Raw genomic sequence first — 15,520 nt, forward strand, 5'->3', positions numbered from 1 at the left:
TGTAATTAAAAGCTATAGTCAAGTCATTCATCTCTAAAAGTTTGATTGCCCTTCTCTGTTCACCAAAGTAGCTATAGCTCTTTACTAAATGACTCTTAATTACAGTAGTTTTCACTTTTCTAACTACAACCTGGTGGGAAGAGGCTTGATTTGTCAGAACACTAAACCTTTGTCTCTTTTTCTACATTTTAATTTCCAATGTTTAAAAACAGTGAAACACATTTGCAGTTGTGTAGTTGACATGAAATTTCAAGTAGTTTTAGCAGTATCCAGATACACGTCATGCTATATGACATTAACATCTAGAAATAGTAAAAAAAAAAAAAAATATATATATATATATATATATATATATATATATATATATATATATATATATTATTATTATACATTAAGATTTTGTGTGATTAAATTGAAGAGTCATATTTGTAAAAATGAATTAATCACACCAGATAAGCATTTAAATAAATTAGCAAAGGCTTAAAAATAGTGATAAATACTGTGGAAGAAATGGTGACCAATTACAGGTGTTAAGATGTACACTTTATACAGTTACTCTGCCGTTCAAAAGTGTGTACAGTGTGCTCTCTATTTTATATGTTTTCAACTGTAATTTATTCCTGTAATGGTGAAGCTGAATTTTCGGCATCCATTATTCAAGTCTTCGGAAATCATTCTGATTTGGTGCTCAAGAAACATTTCATATTATTATCAAAGTTTGTTTTCTATATTCTAGATTTTCTATAATATATTCGAAAATTCACAAGGAATGCATTTCTTTTCTGAAATTCTAAATGTGTTTACTGTTAATTTAATTCATTCTTTTTGAATATAAGTAAGTAATAAGGTCTTAATGATGCCAGATTTTGAAATGCTAGTGTAAAGTTTTAACTAAACCCTTGCTGTTGACATGGTATGTCAACTATTCAAGTACACTGAATGTAAATTGAAGTAGTGTAATGTACAAAATATGTGAATATTTGATAAAGGTACAGTTCTTTTGGAATGTGTTTATTTCATGTGTTTATTTGTTTCAGCCTCCTCAGTTTAAGTTGGATCCTCGCCTTGCACGTCTCCTTGGCATCCACACTCAGACCCGCTCCTGCATCATCCAGGCTTTATGGCAGTACGTCAAGACCAACAAGCTGCAGGATCCTCATGAGAAGGAGTACATCAACTGTGATAAATATTTCCAGCAGGTTCTGCCATACTTCTGTCATATAAAATGCTTTCTTCATTTTGGTGTCAACATTTTGCCTGATAGCAAACTCATTTTTTTCCTCTCAGATCTTTGACTGTCCTCGTCTGAAGTTTTGTGAGATCCCCCAGCGACTAACTAACCTTCTGCTGCCGCCTGATCCTATTGTGATCAATCATGTTATCAGGTGAGTGGTCATCAGTTCAGAAGGTTTCTCCATTTATTGGATCCTCAGACTTAAAATCATTTAATCTATAGCAGTTTTAAGTCCTTTGACACGAATGCACCTTTAAGGGCCTGTTTTTGTTTACAATTTAAAGGGATAATTCACCCAAAAATGTCAATTTTGTGATTTACTCACCCCCATATAATTCCAAACCTGTATAATATAACTTTTGTATGCGATACTGTACACATAAATAGTATTGTTTAAAGATTATTTGAATTGATTCCTAGCTTGATGCTCCAAAAGCATTATAGGTTATCATGTATTATTGTGTTTTACACTGAAAATACAACTGCATATAGTTTTACAATGCTATGAGGGTGTGTAACTAAGGAGAGAATTTATACTTTCAGATAATCTGTTGTTTTAAATGCCTTTTTCAATTTGAATTTTATCAGCGTGGATCCAAATGACCAGAAGAAGACAGCATGCTATGACATAGATGTTGAAGTTGATGATCCTCTTAAGAGTCAGATGAATGGATTCCTGCTGTCCACAGCCAATCAGCAAGAAATTGCATCGCTGGACAACAAGGTCAGAAAGAGCCATCCTCGACAAGAATTATTGAATGTCTAGATGCTGTTTTATTTAACTTAACATAAATTCAATCCATAAATATTAAGTTCTGGTTGTACATTTTCATTTATTCTTTTAGATCCATGAAACTATCGAGTCCATCAACCAACTGAAGATCCAAAGAGATTTTATGCTTAGCTTCTCAAGGGACCCCAAGGGCTACATCCAGGACTGGATCTGCTCCCAGAACCGGGACCTTAAGGTGAATGTGAATTATGTGTACCACTCAAAATCATAGTCATATACAGTATTATTATATCAAATATTCAATCATTTTGCACTCTTAATGTATGTCAAAAATAAGCTTTAAACACACAAAAAAAATTGAAACTGTGTCTCTACCTAGTGGTTGAAAGGATGTAACTGCTAATAGAAAAACTGTCTTTCTGCCGTTTTGAACTGGTCTGGATTTTCTGCTTACAGCTGATGACAGACACTGTAGGAAATCCAGAGGAAGAGAGAAGAGCAGAGTTTTATAACCAGCCCTGGTCTCAGGAAGCTGTTAGCCGCTATTTCTATTGCAAGGTGAGGGGTACAAGCAAATTAATCGTGTTAGCCACAAATGTTTGGGGCCAGTATGAATTATTTGAAATGCATACTTTTATTCAGCAAGGATGCATTAAACTGTTTGAAAGGGGCAATAATTTTCATGTTCGAATCAAAAGTTGTCATTACAGATGTTCTGTTTTTTTACAAATGCATGCTTCTTTGCTTTATGTAGATTCAGCAACGAAGACAGGAGCTTGAACAAGCTTTGGCAGTGCGAAACACCTAAAATAGCACAGTTTCAAAAATATCTCAGTTTCAAGAATAAGTTGACAACTAATTTGCTCTACCTGTGGCTTGGTCACTTTTATTCTGGTGATATCCACACTGGGCAGTTTTCCATGGACATGAAAGGATTAGACCCCTTCTCAGAATGAGATTTGGACTGATTTTTTAACCAATGAGGGTCAGTGAAAGTGTTATTGTACTCTTATTTAATGTATTTTACTGTACAGTTGAATGTGTAACCTCACAGTACAATGAATTTTAAAAAGTGGCTTGGAAATGCCACTTTCACACTGATAACACAAATACAGCAGCTATCTTAATTGTTTTTACTTCAGTTTTCTTTTTATGCACGTATGCTGATACACTGTGTGTCTTCTCACTTGGAAAGGTAGAACATGAATACAATTTTATAATGCCTGGGATTTTTTTTAAACATTAATGACATGCTAAATGTTAGTATGTAAGTATAGATTTGGAATCTATCCAATTTTCTGTACATTTTCTTTCAACACATTCTGCTTTCAGCGTTCTCCTTTGTTTGTCTTTCTTTAAATCTGCACTGTGCTAAAAATATCATGAAGAAATCCACTGGATGAAAATCAGCCAACTTTATTTGCAATAAGTCACATTTATTGTCTTAATTTTAATATGTTAAAGAAAATTCTTGCTACAATAAGGTAAATCTTTCTGATTTGTGAACACTTGTGTTAACACTATTTTTTGTCTATTGTTAAAAACTACAAAATGATTTCTCATAAGCAGTGTTTATAAATGATGTTTGAAAGCATCTTCAACTTTAGAGGCTTTAAATGCCAGTAAAACAAAATATGTTCTAAATATATTGTGAGTTGATAAATACAATAATGCATGTTGCATGTGAATATTTTCGTGTTTTTATTTTTATGAGTTTCATTTTTAGCATGATTCTGAAATGTTTTGAATCTTTGTTGCCTTATTAAATCATTGATATGCACAGGAAGCGTTAACCAAAGGTTAAGTATGATTATATCATCTTTGTGAATGCCAATAAATTACTTAATTTTACTGAATATTCCATCACACATGTTGATGGCATTTGTATACCTGTGACCTGAGATGTGCTTGATGCACAAGTGTAACAGATGAGAACTGTCTCATGAATGTTGACCCTTTACATTTTTTACAAGACATTCTTACTGTGTTATGGATTTTATTTAAATAAGTACAGTTCGTCTGTTATGGACATTTTTAACAAGATTAATAAAATAAATACAAATTCATGATCAATATCGTCGTTCATACAGTTCACCAAACAAGTCTGGAATTATTAATTAATAAATTAAACTCATTCGCTTTATACATTGAAAAGGTGTAATTCTCTCCACACGAAAAAATAATGAGTAAAGTGTGATAGAATTGTACTTTTGAAGTCCTTCTCTAGGAAAAAAGGCACTATAAATTATTAGCATAGCATAACATTGTTATTAGAATTTCTGTATGAATCACATTGCTACTTGATAATATTACTCATTTTAGGTCATTGTGTGTGACTTGCCGTGAAACAAAACACGCCCAGGTATTCTTCCATATGCAAAGAAGTGGGTGGAGAGTTCTAAGTTCTCGGCCTCTGATTGGCTGCCATGCCGGTATTGGTGACACGCGCCTTACCGCTTCTAGCGCGAGCCATGAGACCGCTTCTCCGCTGCTAGCGCTTCATCAAGAAGAGAGCTAGGTAAGACAACGGCCTAATTCCATTCAAGTTGGTTATTTACACGTGCTAACGCCCAATTTCTAATAATCAATGTCCATAAAATCTCATACCTCTTCTGCTCATGTAATTTAGTTCTCCGGACATCTTTTGGATTAACTATATAGTTGTACAGGCCGTTAGCTCGCCGGCTAGCTCGTGGGAACAGATAACGTTACTCGCGTGCCCTCCTCAACCAGTTAAACATGTTTTTTCGTTTGATGGGGACTTTATTTACTAAAGTTACTTATTTTATCACAATTTGGGTATAAACTGCAGTTGTTCTATGTCCAGGGAGCAAGATCCAGGAAACACGGTGTTTTACTGCTAGAGTTAGCATGGTTGGTGAAGTTGTTAATTGGTCGGGCCTTGGAGTTAGCAGACACGTTTTATAAGAGTAGCGGCTTCGCTATTTCTCTATCTGTTTTTTTTTTTAACTCATCGCGATATCCTAGCTGTAATGTACCGATAAGTATTTTTGTTCCGGTATTACTTCATCCTTGCAGTTATTTGCCTACACTGCGTCAGGGAAAAGTACTGGCCGCCTCCACGTGACCAAAGCCAAACCACCGTCTTTCGGTGGATGCTAACACGAGACATAAAACAACCCTGGGAACAAAGTAGAAGTATTTTTAGGCGAATCTAATGTTGATTTTAACAGGAAGTACATTTGGGAACAGTGTGCACTTTGTGATACCCCCCCCCCCCCAATAATCTCTTAGAGCATCTGATCGTTTTGTTTGTCTCTCTCCCGCAGGTTTCGGAGGCGTTTTTTCCTGGTATTCACAGTTAAAATGCCATCTGATTTAGCAAAAAAGAAGGCAGCGAAGAAGAAAGAAGCAGCCAAAGCTCGTCAGCGTACAAAGAAACCAGAGGATGGAGTGAACGGTGATGCAGAGAAATCCGAGATCCAGCAAAATGGAGCGGATGAGGTCAATGGTGAGGCAAACCATTCAAAGGCGGTCTTAAGGCCTGTTCACAACCAATATACAGTGTGAAAATTTGGTGCTATTTTTTTTTATAGAGAGAGCGTGAGCGAGGATGTAACAATCTCTCTTCATTGTACTGCGAAGAAAACTTGCCAACAAATAATATTTGTTTTTGGTCATGTGCCCAAAGGATTTTGCCAAGTGATGGAGAATAGCTGTGAAAGAATAGAAACCTGGGGCTTTTCTTTCTGCATCTGTTATTTGATAAACAAAAAAAAAAAATCTGCTTTTCTATAAGTGCAACCTAATGTTATAGAGTGGCCTTGCATTTTTCTTTAGCCCATCTGTTGTTTTTATACATTGGTCTGAATTGACATTGCATGTGCTTTTATTCAGGATATTTAAAACCTGATTCTCATCATCCTTCTTACTCCATTTGAATATTCCCTTTTTTTTTTCTTTTTTTTTACAGGGGTTGCCAGTTTGACGAAGGAGCTGGATGAGTTTGAGCTGAAGAAAACCGAGGCTCGGGCAGTGACCGGTGTGCTGGCATCTCATCCCAACAGCACTGATGTGCACATCAGCAGCTTGTCTCTCACCTTTCATGGACAAGAGCTACTCAGTGACACTAGTTTGGAGCTCAACTCTGGCCGTCGCTATGGCCTTATCGGACTCAATGGAACTGGTAAAGTTGGTCAATTAGAGCTCCTCTTGGTGGCTTTATAAATTACTTCCATTGGCAGGCTCATAGATAACGGACTCGTATCCAAATTGTGTAGGCAAATCCATGCTGCTGTCAGCGATTGGTCACAGGGAGGTGCCGATTCCAGAACACATTGATATCTACCATCTGACCCGTGAGATGGCTCCCAGTGAGAAGACCGCTCTGGAGTGTGTGATGGAGGTAGATGAAGAGAGGATCAGGCTGGAGAGAGAAGCTGAAAGGCTCGCTCATGAGGACTGTGAGTTTAAATCATTTTGATCAAATGCTTTTGGCATATTTTAATAGGATTAGTTCACCTAGAAATGGCAATTGGCATTTACTTCTTCAAACCATACTTGTTCAATATGAATTGTTTTTGATTCAAAAGAGTCTGAGAACCAGTGATGGTATAAGAATAAACGTAATGAGTGTTTAATGAACATTTTTGCCAGAGAATACATTTCTTTAATAGATCAGATCAATTTAAAAACTTTCCACGTTTTCATAGGAACTGTTTTTGTAACAGCTTCCTTTCCTAGGCGTGGTATATTGAACATCTCAGCTTGAGAAGACTCCTTAATTCTGTTCAGTTTTTAAGGATTCTCATGGTTGAGGAACACCTGTAATTTGTGAATGTAATTGTTTACATCTTGTTTGGCAAACTTTAGCTGAATGTGAGAAGCTGATGGAGCTGTATGAGCGTTTGGAGGAGCTGGATGCTGATAAAGCTGAGATGAGGGCCTCACGGATCCTCAACGGTCTCGGCTTCACTAATGCTATGCAGCGGAAGAAACTTAAAGACTTCAGCGGTGGCTGGAGGATGCGTGTTGCTCTTGCTCGGTGAGCTTTCAGAATCTTATCCTAATGTTAGAGCTGCTGGGAGATGATGAAATAAAAGGCCGAATGATAGCGCAGTTGCTTTGTGCTAACTGTGCAGTGACAAAAACGGTACGAAGCGTATTACTGATCCCTGTGCATTTCAGTGAATGTGTCTGAATATTTTTTTATTTGCATACGTTTAAACTCATGTTTTTTCGGAAATCTTCAGGGCACTGTTTCTCAAGCCTTTCATGCTGCTGTTGGATGAGCCAACAAACCACCTTGACTTGGACGCATGTGTGTGGCTGGAGGAAGAGCTCAGCCAGTAAGTTAATTTAAAAAAAACAAAGGCTGAGAGAATGTTGAATAAAATGGTTAATATTTCGGTTTACTGTGGATTGTTGCTGATGAAATGATGTTAACAAAAGGCCGAATTGTAGCTCTTCCATCAAGCAGTTTGTTCTTGATATGGATAGAGCTTTGACAAAAACTAGACCGAAGCGTTTAACTGATCTGTCAGCACAACCTAGATGCAATTTTGTTTGAAGATAGAGTACCACTACCATCTTCTAATCCTAACACTGTAGTAACACATAGTATTGTAATGTTAACAAGTGCACCTTTAGTGTTGCCAGTGTTATATTACAACATGCATTCTGTTATTGTGATGCAGTTATTTACAAAGATCATGCTGAGAGCTATATGCTCAAGTTTTTTTTTTTTTTTTTTTTTTCACCGACAGGTTTAAAAGAATTCTGGTTTTAATATCCCATTCTCAAGACTTCCTCAATGGTGTTTGTACCAACATTATTCACCTGCACCAGCGCAAGCTGAAATATTACACGGTAAAGATACAAATTCTGTCCCCTGTAAGCGCTTAGGGCTGATTTCCTATAATCACAAATGTGCAGTTTCATTTCATCATTCATCCTGTTCTGTGAAGGGTAATTATGACCAGTATGTGAAGACCAGAGAGGAACTGGAGGAGAATCAGATGAAGCGGTTTAACTGGGAGCAGGACCAGATAGCACACATGAAGGTAAACTTCTAAATGTACATTGGCAGGGTTTTAAAGTTCTCCGGCACCATGCCGCATCTCCAGTGTCCGGCACTTGGCTGTGAGAAGAAAAAAAGTCACCCTGCATTTTTGAAAACACTTGATATCGTTGATTTCATGTTCAAGTTCATGAGTTTGCCAACCAATGTATGAGAGGAACACCGCTTTCACTCTCAACCAAACTAACATAACTAGTTTTTGCTCTTATAAACATGGGATGCACATTAGCTGATGAATGGAAAAGAAGCCTGGGTCTTGTGCGTGACACATGGAAAAAGCTGCGAGGTGCAGTGGTCAAAGATTTCCATCTAGCATCATAATTACATAGAAAAGCAATTTTAAAAAGCAGCATAGCTTTGTAATCATCTCTGCATGACCTATTAACTGTAATTTACCAGCAAAGACTTTGTGTGAAAGGGGCTAAGTTTCTGACTTTGCATGTGGCCAAATATTAAAATTAAATGGATTTAAGTGTTGTTAAATCACATGAAACATCACCAAGCAATTGGCACCCTCTGCAGGTATTTTTCATAATTTGGCTTATTACATTATGAATTTAAGTGTTGATGAATAAAACCATGTACTTTTGATACTTTATTTGAGGCCAATTATTGCCTTATCGTTACGTGTGTGTGTGTTATGTCAAAATAATCAGGTTACTTGATTAGCAAAATAATCATTAGTTAAGAACTAGACTAAAACGTTTCAAAGTAAGTTTTGTGCTCTGTGCCTTGCTCAAGGGCACCTAAGTCATGGTATTGAGGGTGGAGAGAGCACTGTACATGCACTCCCCCCCCCCCCCCCCCCCCCCCAACACCAACAATTCCTGCTGGCCCGAGACTCAAATTCACAACCTTTCGATTGCGAATCCAACTCTAACCGTTAGGCCACAACTTCCCCTGAAATTATAGCTCATAATTTCCGAAGTGTATGAAGGGAAAAGAAATCAGTTTGAATAAGGAAAGCTTTAACTTTGCTTTCAGTTCTTGGACCACTTTAATGTTTTTGTTAATTGAACTGTAGGTTTTTTTTGTAGTCTATCTTTGTGTATTTCCTTTATATTAATTTCCTGTTATTTAGTTTACCATTATTTATTTTGAACAGAGCAATTTCAGAAATGTAATGTTTTAAGGACAAAGCAATGTGTTTACACCATATTGTAGTGAGTAACCACTCTTGGAATTGCTGTTTCAAATATCCCACAATAATCTTTAGTCTGAGCCTGTCAAGGGATAATGGCAATGGCAGATACGTTACTAATAAGTTGCAAGGAACTGTAATTTGTCTTGAATAACCCTGTGTATGTGTCTGCCCTTGCAACCCCCAAGCCCCGGGAGAAAAAAAGTTCAGGCTCAAGTCCTGCATTAGTAAACATGCTAATTTTGTTACATTTCTCTAACTGCATGGCTTGTGATTTATGTGGTTATCTAAACGTGATCCTGTTGATCCTCAGAACTACATTGCTCGGTTTGGTCACGGTTCTGCCAAGCTGGCCAGACAAGCTCAGAGCAAAGAGAAGACTCTACAGAAGATGGTTGCCTCAGGTTTGACTGAGCGTGTTGTGAATGACAAGGTAATGAAAGAACAGTTTCCACTTGATCTCAGGCATAACTCTATACGCATTTTCCCTTTATTTGTTGCTGTATATGCTGGCTTTCAGTCAATAGTGAAATGGCTCAAACTACCTTTTCCTTTCAGACTCTGTCATTTTATTTTTCTCCCTGTGGGAAGATCCCTCCTCCTGTCATTATGGTTCAGAATGTCAGCTTCAGGTATTCGGAAAATATGGTATGCAGGTCTAATAAACAATACAACATTTGTCACGCTTTTGTTGCATCCTTCTCAGGGTTGAGGTTCTCACATGTATCTTTGTTATATAGCCACATATTTATAAAAACCTGGAGTTTGGAATTGACTTGGACACACGGGTGGCCCTTGTAGGGCCTAATGGGGCAGGCAAGTCTACTTTGCTGAAGCTCCTTGCTGGAGAGGTAAGGCAGATTTTAACAGATGCATTTAACTTTGGTTTTAGTATTGTGGTTTATAAAATAGCTTCTCTTCTTTCAGCTCCTGCCCACAGATGGTATGATTAGAAAAAACTCCCATGTGAAGATTGGCCGATATCATCAGGTCTGTTGGCTCATGACATTTATGTAGTAATGCAGTAATTATAATGGATCAGGATCATAATATTGAGGATTATGGCAATAACTTAAATGACCAAATTAAAGGTTTAGTTCACCCAAATATTAAAATTATGTCATTGACTCACCCTCATGTCGTTCTAAACCCGCAACACATCCTTTGATCTTCGGAACACAGTTTAAGATATTTTAGATTTAGTCCGAGAGCTTTCTGTCCCTCCATTGACAATGTATGTATAATATACGGTCCATGTCCAGAAAGGTAATAAAAACATCTTCAGAGTAGTCCATGTGACATCAGAGGGTCAGTTAGAATTTGTTGAAGCATCGAAAATACATTTTGGTCCCAAAATAACAAATTAAGACTTTATTCTAACTGACCCTCTGATGTCACATGGACTACTTTGTTTTTATTGCCTTTCTGGAAATGGATAGTATACCGTACACACAGTTTCAATGGAGGGACTGTGAGCTCTCGGACTAAATCTAAAATTTCTTAAACTGTGTTCCAAAGATAAACGGAGGTCTTACGGGTTTGGAACGACATGAGGGTGAGTCATTAGCCGCATTTCCACTGTCGGGCCAGTGTGAACCAGGACTTAAAATGGGCCAGGCCGATGCCAGAATAGTGCAGTGTTTCCACAGTCAAGGCTGAAGCTCCACTGCGCTTCAATAAAACACGCCCTCTACATGCCTCTCAGAAACAACGTCACGCAACCCTGTCATTTCACCAACAAAGATAAGTTATCAGAAAACTAAGAAATAAGTCACTGGAACTAGGGCGATCACAAAACAAATATGATAAAAGTGGCCGTTTGTTTGCATGCTTTATTAAACATTAAAAAGCATCAATGTTTTACTATAGAATAAGTGGTACATTGATCATAATGAATTAATTTATCAGGGCTCAAATCACACACATTTCTATTTTATTTTTAACACGTGAAAATATCCTGCTTATTCAGTTGAGTCAGTTTCTGTTTATAGTATTTTCCAGTCACACTTTTTTTTTCATAGTTTGGCTGGCCTGTGACTTATAGCCAGGTGCGACTTATTTATCAAAATTAATTTGATCTTAACCAAGAGAAAACCGTACCATCTAAAGTCGCGAGAGGGTGCTCTATGCTGCTCAGTGCTCCTGTAGTCTACACTGAGCACGGAGTTTTCTCTTGCTTATAAATAAATGCGACTTATAGTCAAGTGTGACTTATAGTCCGAAAAATACGGTATTTGTAGCCGCTGTAGCATATACATCACATTAAGAATGAATGATAATATCTCTATTTTTATAAAAGCTTCCGAACAAAAAAACATTATGAAAGGCTACGTGGAACTAAACTCTCGAGATGAGACTTATGACAGATAATATAAGTTACTAAATACAATATTGTGATAGAGAATAAGCTGACGGTCACATTTACAGTGTTTACTGTGGTAATGTTAATGTCTTGTATGGTGATTATAATCCACATCGGATCAAGTTATTTCAAACACACACTGCTGACTGAAAGTGAGTTTTGAGCTCAACTTATTTAAGAACTTTTTTAATGCTGGTGTTATAGCTGTTAGCTTTCTGAAACTCTCTATTTTTATAAAGGCTCCCAAACAAAAATCATTATTATATTTTGATATCTCGAGACTAGATTTGTCAGCTAAAATGTTACTAAATAAATACACAATTGTGATGGAGAATAAGAAGTTGACGTCTGATTTCTCAAATAGGTTGCATTTACAATGTTTACTATGATAACATTAATGTTTAACGTCCATAGTCTTTTTCATCACTTTTATAAAGTCTTTAATACTGGTGTTAAAGCATTTATCTTTCTGAAATGATCTGCGGTGCTGACGCTATCCAGACTAGGAGAAACTCTGCCTTTGTTCATGACCACTCCTCTAGCCCCAGCTGGCCCGCTTTGGCCCAAGGTTTTCGTCAGGCCAAAAAACCCTGGCCGTTGGCCCCGAAAAAGCCCAGACGAGGCACGATCAAGCCCTGGAAGTTACAGTGGAAAGGCGATTGGCCCTGGCACACACTAGCATGCCTGGTTTAAGCTCGACTGTGGAAACGTGGCTATTAATGACATAATTTTAATTTAAAAATAAAACTTAAAACATAATTTAAACTAACCCTTTAATAACTTTAATATTAAAATGCCTCCAGAAAATTTGAGTTTATTGGGGCTTTAGACTAGTTTTAATAGTATTTAACTTCTCTAGCATCTAACAGAGCAACTGGAGCTTGACCTTTCACCTCTGGAATACATGATGAAGTGTTACCCTGAGATTAAGGAGAAAGAAGAAATGAGGAAAATCATTGGCCGCTATGGACTCACCGGCAAACAGCAGGTAAGGTTTAAAAAAAAAAAAAAAAAAACTACACTTAACCTGCAAATATATTTTACTTATGGACACATTCCTTTTAAACTAGGTGAGCCCTATTCGGAATCTGTCTGATGGGCAGAAGTGCCGTGTCTGCTTTGCCTGGTTGGCCTGGCAGAATCCCCACTTGCTCTTTCTTGATGAACCGACCAATCACCTTGACATTGAAACCATTGATGCTCTGGCTGAGGCGATCAACGACTTTGAGGGTGGAATGATGCTGGTCAGCCACGACTTTAGGCTTATTCAGCAGGTAATGTGAAGGGTTAAAGTTAGTTTTTAGCCTTTCTTGTACACATGCTGGTCATATAATTAGAATATCATTAAAAATTTGATTTTATTTAACTAATCATTCAAAAAGTTAAACTTGTATATTATATTCATTCATTACACACTGACTGATATTTCAAATGTTTATTTATTTAAGTTTTGATTCTAACTGATAATGAAGGAAAATCCCAAGTTCAGTATCTCGGAAAATTAGAATATTGTGAAAAGGTTCAATATTAAAGACACCTGGTGCCACACTCTAATCAGTTAATTAATTCAAAACCAGTGCAAAGGCCTTTAAATGGTCTCTCAGTCTAGTTCTGTGGGTTACACAATCATGGGGAAGACTGCTGACTTGTGTTGTCCAAAAGACGAGCATTGACACCTTGCACAAGGAGGGCAAGACAAAAGAGGTCATTGCAAAATAGGCTGGCTGTTCGCAGAGCTCTGTGTCCAAGCACATTAATGAGGCGAAGGGAAGGAAAAGATGTGGTAGAAAGAAGTTTACAAGCAATAGGGATAACTGCACCCTGGAGAGGATTGTGAAACATAACCCATTCAAAAATGTGGGGGAGATTCACAAAGAGTGGACTGCAGCTTGAGTCAGTGCTTCAAGAACCACTACACACAGACGTATGCAAGACATGGGTTTCAGCTGTCGGATTCCTTGTGTCAAGCCACTCTTGAACAACAGATGGCGTCAGGAGCGTCTCAAGACAAAAAGGACTGGACTGCTGCTGAGTTGTCCAAAGTTATGTTCTCTGATGAAAGTAAATTTAGCATTTCCTTTTTCATATCAGGGTCCCAGAGTATGGAGGAAGAAAGGAGAGGCACACAATCCATGTTGCTTGAGGTCCAGTGTAAAGTTTTCACAGTCAGTGATGGTTTGCGCTGCCATGTCATCTGCTGGTGTTGGTCCACTGTGTTTTCTGTGGTCCAAGGTCAACGCAGCCGTATACCAGGACGTTTTAAAGCACTTCATGCTTTCTGCTGCTGACCAACTTTATGGAGATGCAGATTTCATTTTCCAACAGGACTTGACACCTGCACATGGTGCCAAAGCTTCCAGTACCTGGTTTAAGGACCATGGTATCCCTGTTCTTAATTGGCCAACAAACTCACCTGACCTTAACCCCATAAAAAAATCTATGGGGTATTGTGAAGAGGAAGAAGTGATATGCCAGACCCAACAATGCAGAAGATCTGAAGGCCACTATCAGATCAACCTGGGCTCTCGTAACACCTGAGCAGTGCCACAGACTGATCGACTCCAAGCCACGCCGCATTGTTGCAGTAATTCAGGCAAAAGGAGCCCCAACTAAGTATTGAGTTCTGTACATGCTCATACTTTTTATATTCATACTTTTCAGTTGGCCAAGATTTCTAAAAATCCTTTCCTTGTATTGCTCTTAAGTAATATTATAATTTCCTGAGATACTGAATATGGGATTTTCCTTAGTTGTCGGTTATAATCATCAAAATTAAAGGAAAAAAAACATTTGAAATATATCAGTCTGTGTGTAATGAATGAATATAATATACAAGTTTAACTTTTTGAATGAAATGAGTGAAAATCAACTTTTTGATGATATTCTAATTATATGACCAGCACCTTTAACTATCTACATTTAACTATCTTTTGTCTCTGTCAAGCTAATAAAGATGACTTAAGGTCTTTCTTACTATGTAGTAATATTGGTTTGTTTCCTTGCAGGTGGCTCAGGAGATCTGGGTTTGTGAAAAGCAGACCATCACAAAATGGAGCAGGGACATTCTGGCCTACAAGGAACATCTAAAGTCAAAAATCGACAAACAGATGCATGATTTATAGCCAGTAGAGTGCCCATAGAGGGCAGTTCCAACATCTCAGCCAACGAGACTATTGCTCTCCAGGAAATACAAGCATGCTGGTTAGACTGCAGATACAGTGAACACCTGAGTCGCTGGGCTCTCAGTGGAAGTAGCTGTTTTTTTGTTTTTTTTTGTTTAATCTGCATCACAGTATTTGGTGTTTACTTTCAAAATACCTATTAAAATCATGGGTGTGCACTTCATTATTTTGTACTAGAACAGGAAAGGTCTATGAGACAAAGACTGTAAGATGAATGATGAAGTAAACTTCAAGAACTGTTGATGAGTTTTAGTTTTATCAAATATAGTTTAAAGCACTATTTGCATTAAATCCTTATTAAAAGTGTACATTTATTGATTTGGCTTGGACATTTTTTTTTTCTTTTAGTTCAAAATCCTTCTTCTCTCTACATTTTGTTGAAGATTTATTACCTTGATTTCTTACAGTACCAGGAGCATTATGGGTCAATGTCTGCATAGTTGAATAATCCTAGCTGCCTCTACCTTTTTAGTAAAACTAGGATTAATAAAAATGTATTTTTAAATTTTTATTTTTTACAAAATGTTCAATAATGGAGGAAAGGGGATACTTACAGCTTGGATATTTTTACTCCTAATAAAAATGTTACTCTATGTATGTTAAAGCTCTTATATATCAGCTGATTCTGATATATAAAATATTCCTAAAAATATGAGGTTTGTCCAAAATTATAACACAACACTTAATACTTTAATTTTTAAAAAAAACAAGCTTTTTTTTTTTTTTTTAAACTAAATCGTCTCAATAGCTACGTTTTGTTTTTATTTAAAGGTCAGAGTGACTCCGAATAACATTTATTCAAAATATTACAAAGCATGATTTTTAACG

At 37.1% G+C, this 15,520-nt stretch overlaps 2 protein-coding genes and 1 non-coding gene across 3 annotated transcripts in view; all 3 read left to right on the top strand.

Annotated features, from left to right (window-relative positions):
• The window catches only part of LOC113118562 (nuclear receptor-binding protein 2-like), a 465,395-nt gene that overhangs the window by 235,902 nt on the left and 213,973 nt on the right, over positions 1-15,520 (top strand). The gene's annotated exons all lie outside the window — the stretch shown is intronic.
• On the top strand, positions 4,341-15,010 carry LOC113118481 (ATP-binding cassette sub-family F member 2-like). Its single transcript, XM_026287698.1, has 15 exons — positions 4,341-4,485; positions 5,258-5,439; positions 5,902-6,114; positions 6,209-6,391; positions 6,801-6,972; positions 7,181-7,276; positions 7,694-7,796; positions 7,895-7,990; positions 9,462-9,581; positions 9,707-9,796; positions 9,889-9,999; positions 10,076-10,138; positions 12,370-12,498; positions 12,581-12,784; positions 14,516-15,010. The coding sequence occupies exons 2-15, from the start codon at positions 5,295-5,297 to the stop codon at positions 14,630-14,632; spliced, it is 1,842 nt and encodes a 613-aa protein (XP_026143483.1). The 5' UTR covers positions 4,341-4,485; positions 5,258-5,294; the 3' UTR covers positions 14,633-15,010.
• LOC113041289 (small nucleolar RNA SNORD89) lies at positions 7,355-7,472 on the top strand. The gene has a single exon (XR_003275373.1). It is a non-coding gene; the product is annotated as a small nucleolar RNA SNORD89 (small nucleolar RNA).

This window comes from Carassius auratus, chromosome 2 (genome assembly GCF_003368295.1).
Source record: "Carassius auratus strain Wakin chromosome 2, ASM336829v1, whole genome shotgun sequence".
Taxonomy (NCBI): Eukaryota; Metazoa; Chordata; class Actinopteri; order Cypriniformes; family Cyprinidae; genus Carassius; species Carassius auratus.

Coding starts and splice junctions, on each gene's coding strand:
- LOC113118481 (XM_026287698.1), top strand. CDS start 5,295: ATGCCATCTGATTTAGCAAAAAAGAAGGCAGCGAAGAAGAAAGAAGCA. Junction 6,115..6,208: donor TATCGGACTCAATGGAACTG/GTAAAGTTGGTC, acceptor CAAATTGTGTAG/GCAAATCCATGCTGCTGTCA. Junction 7,991..9,461: donor ACCAGATAGCACACATGAAG/GTAAACTTCTAA, acceptor GTTGATCCTCAG/AACTACATTGCTCGGTTTGG.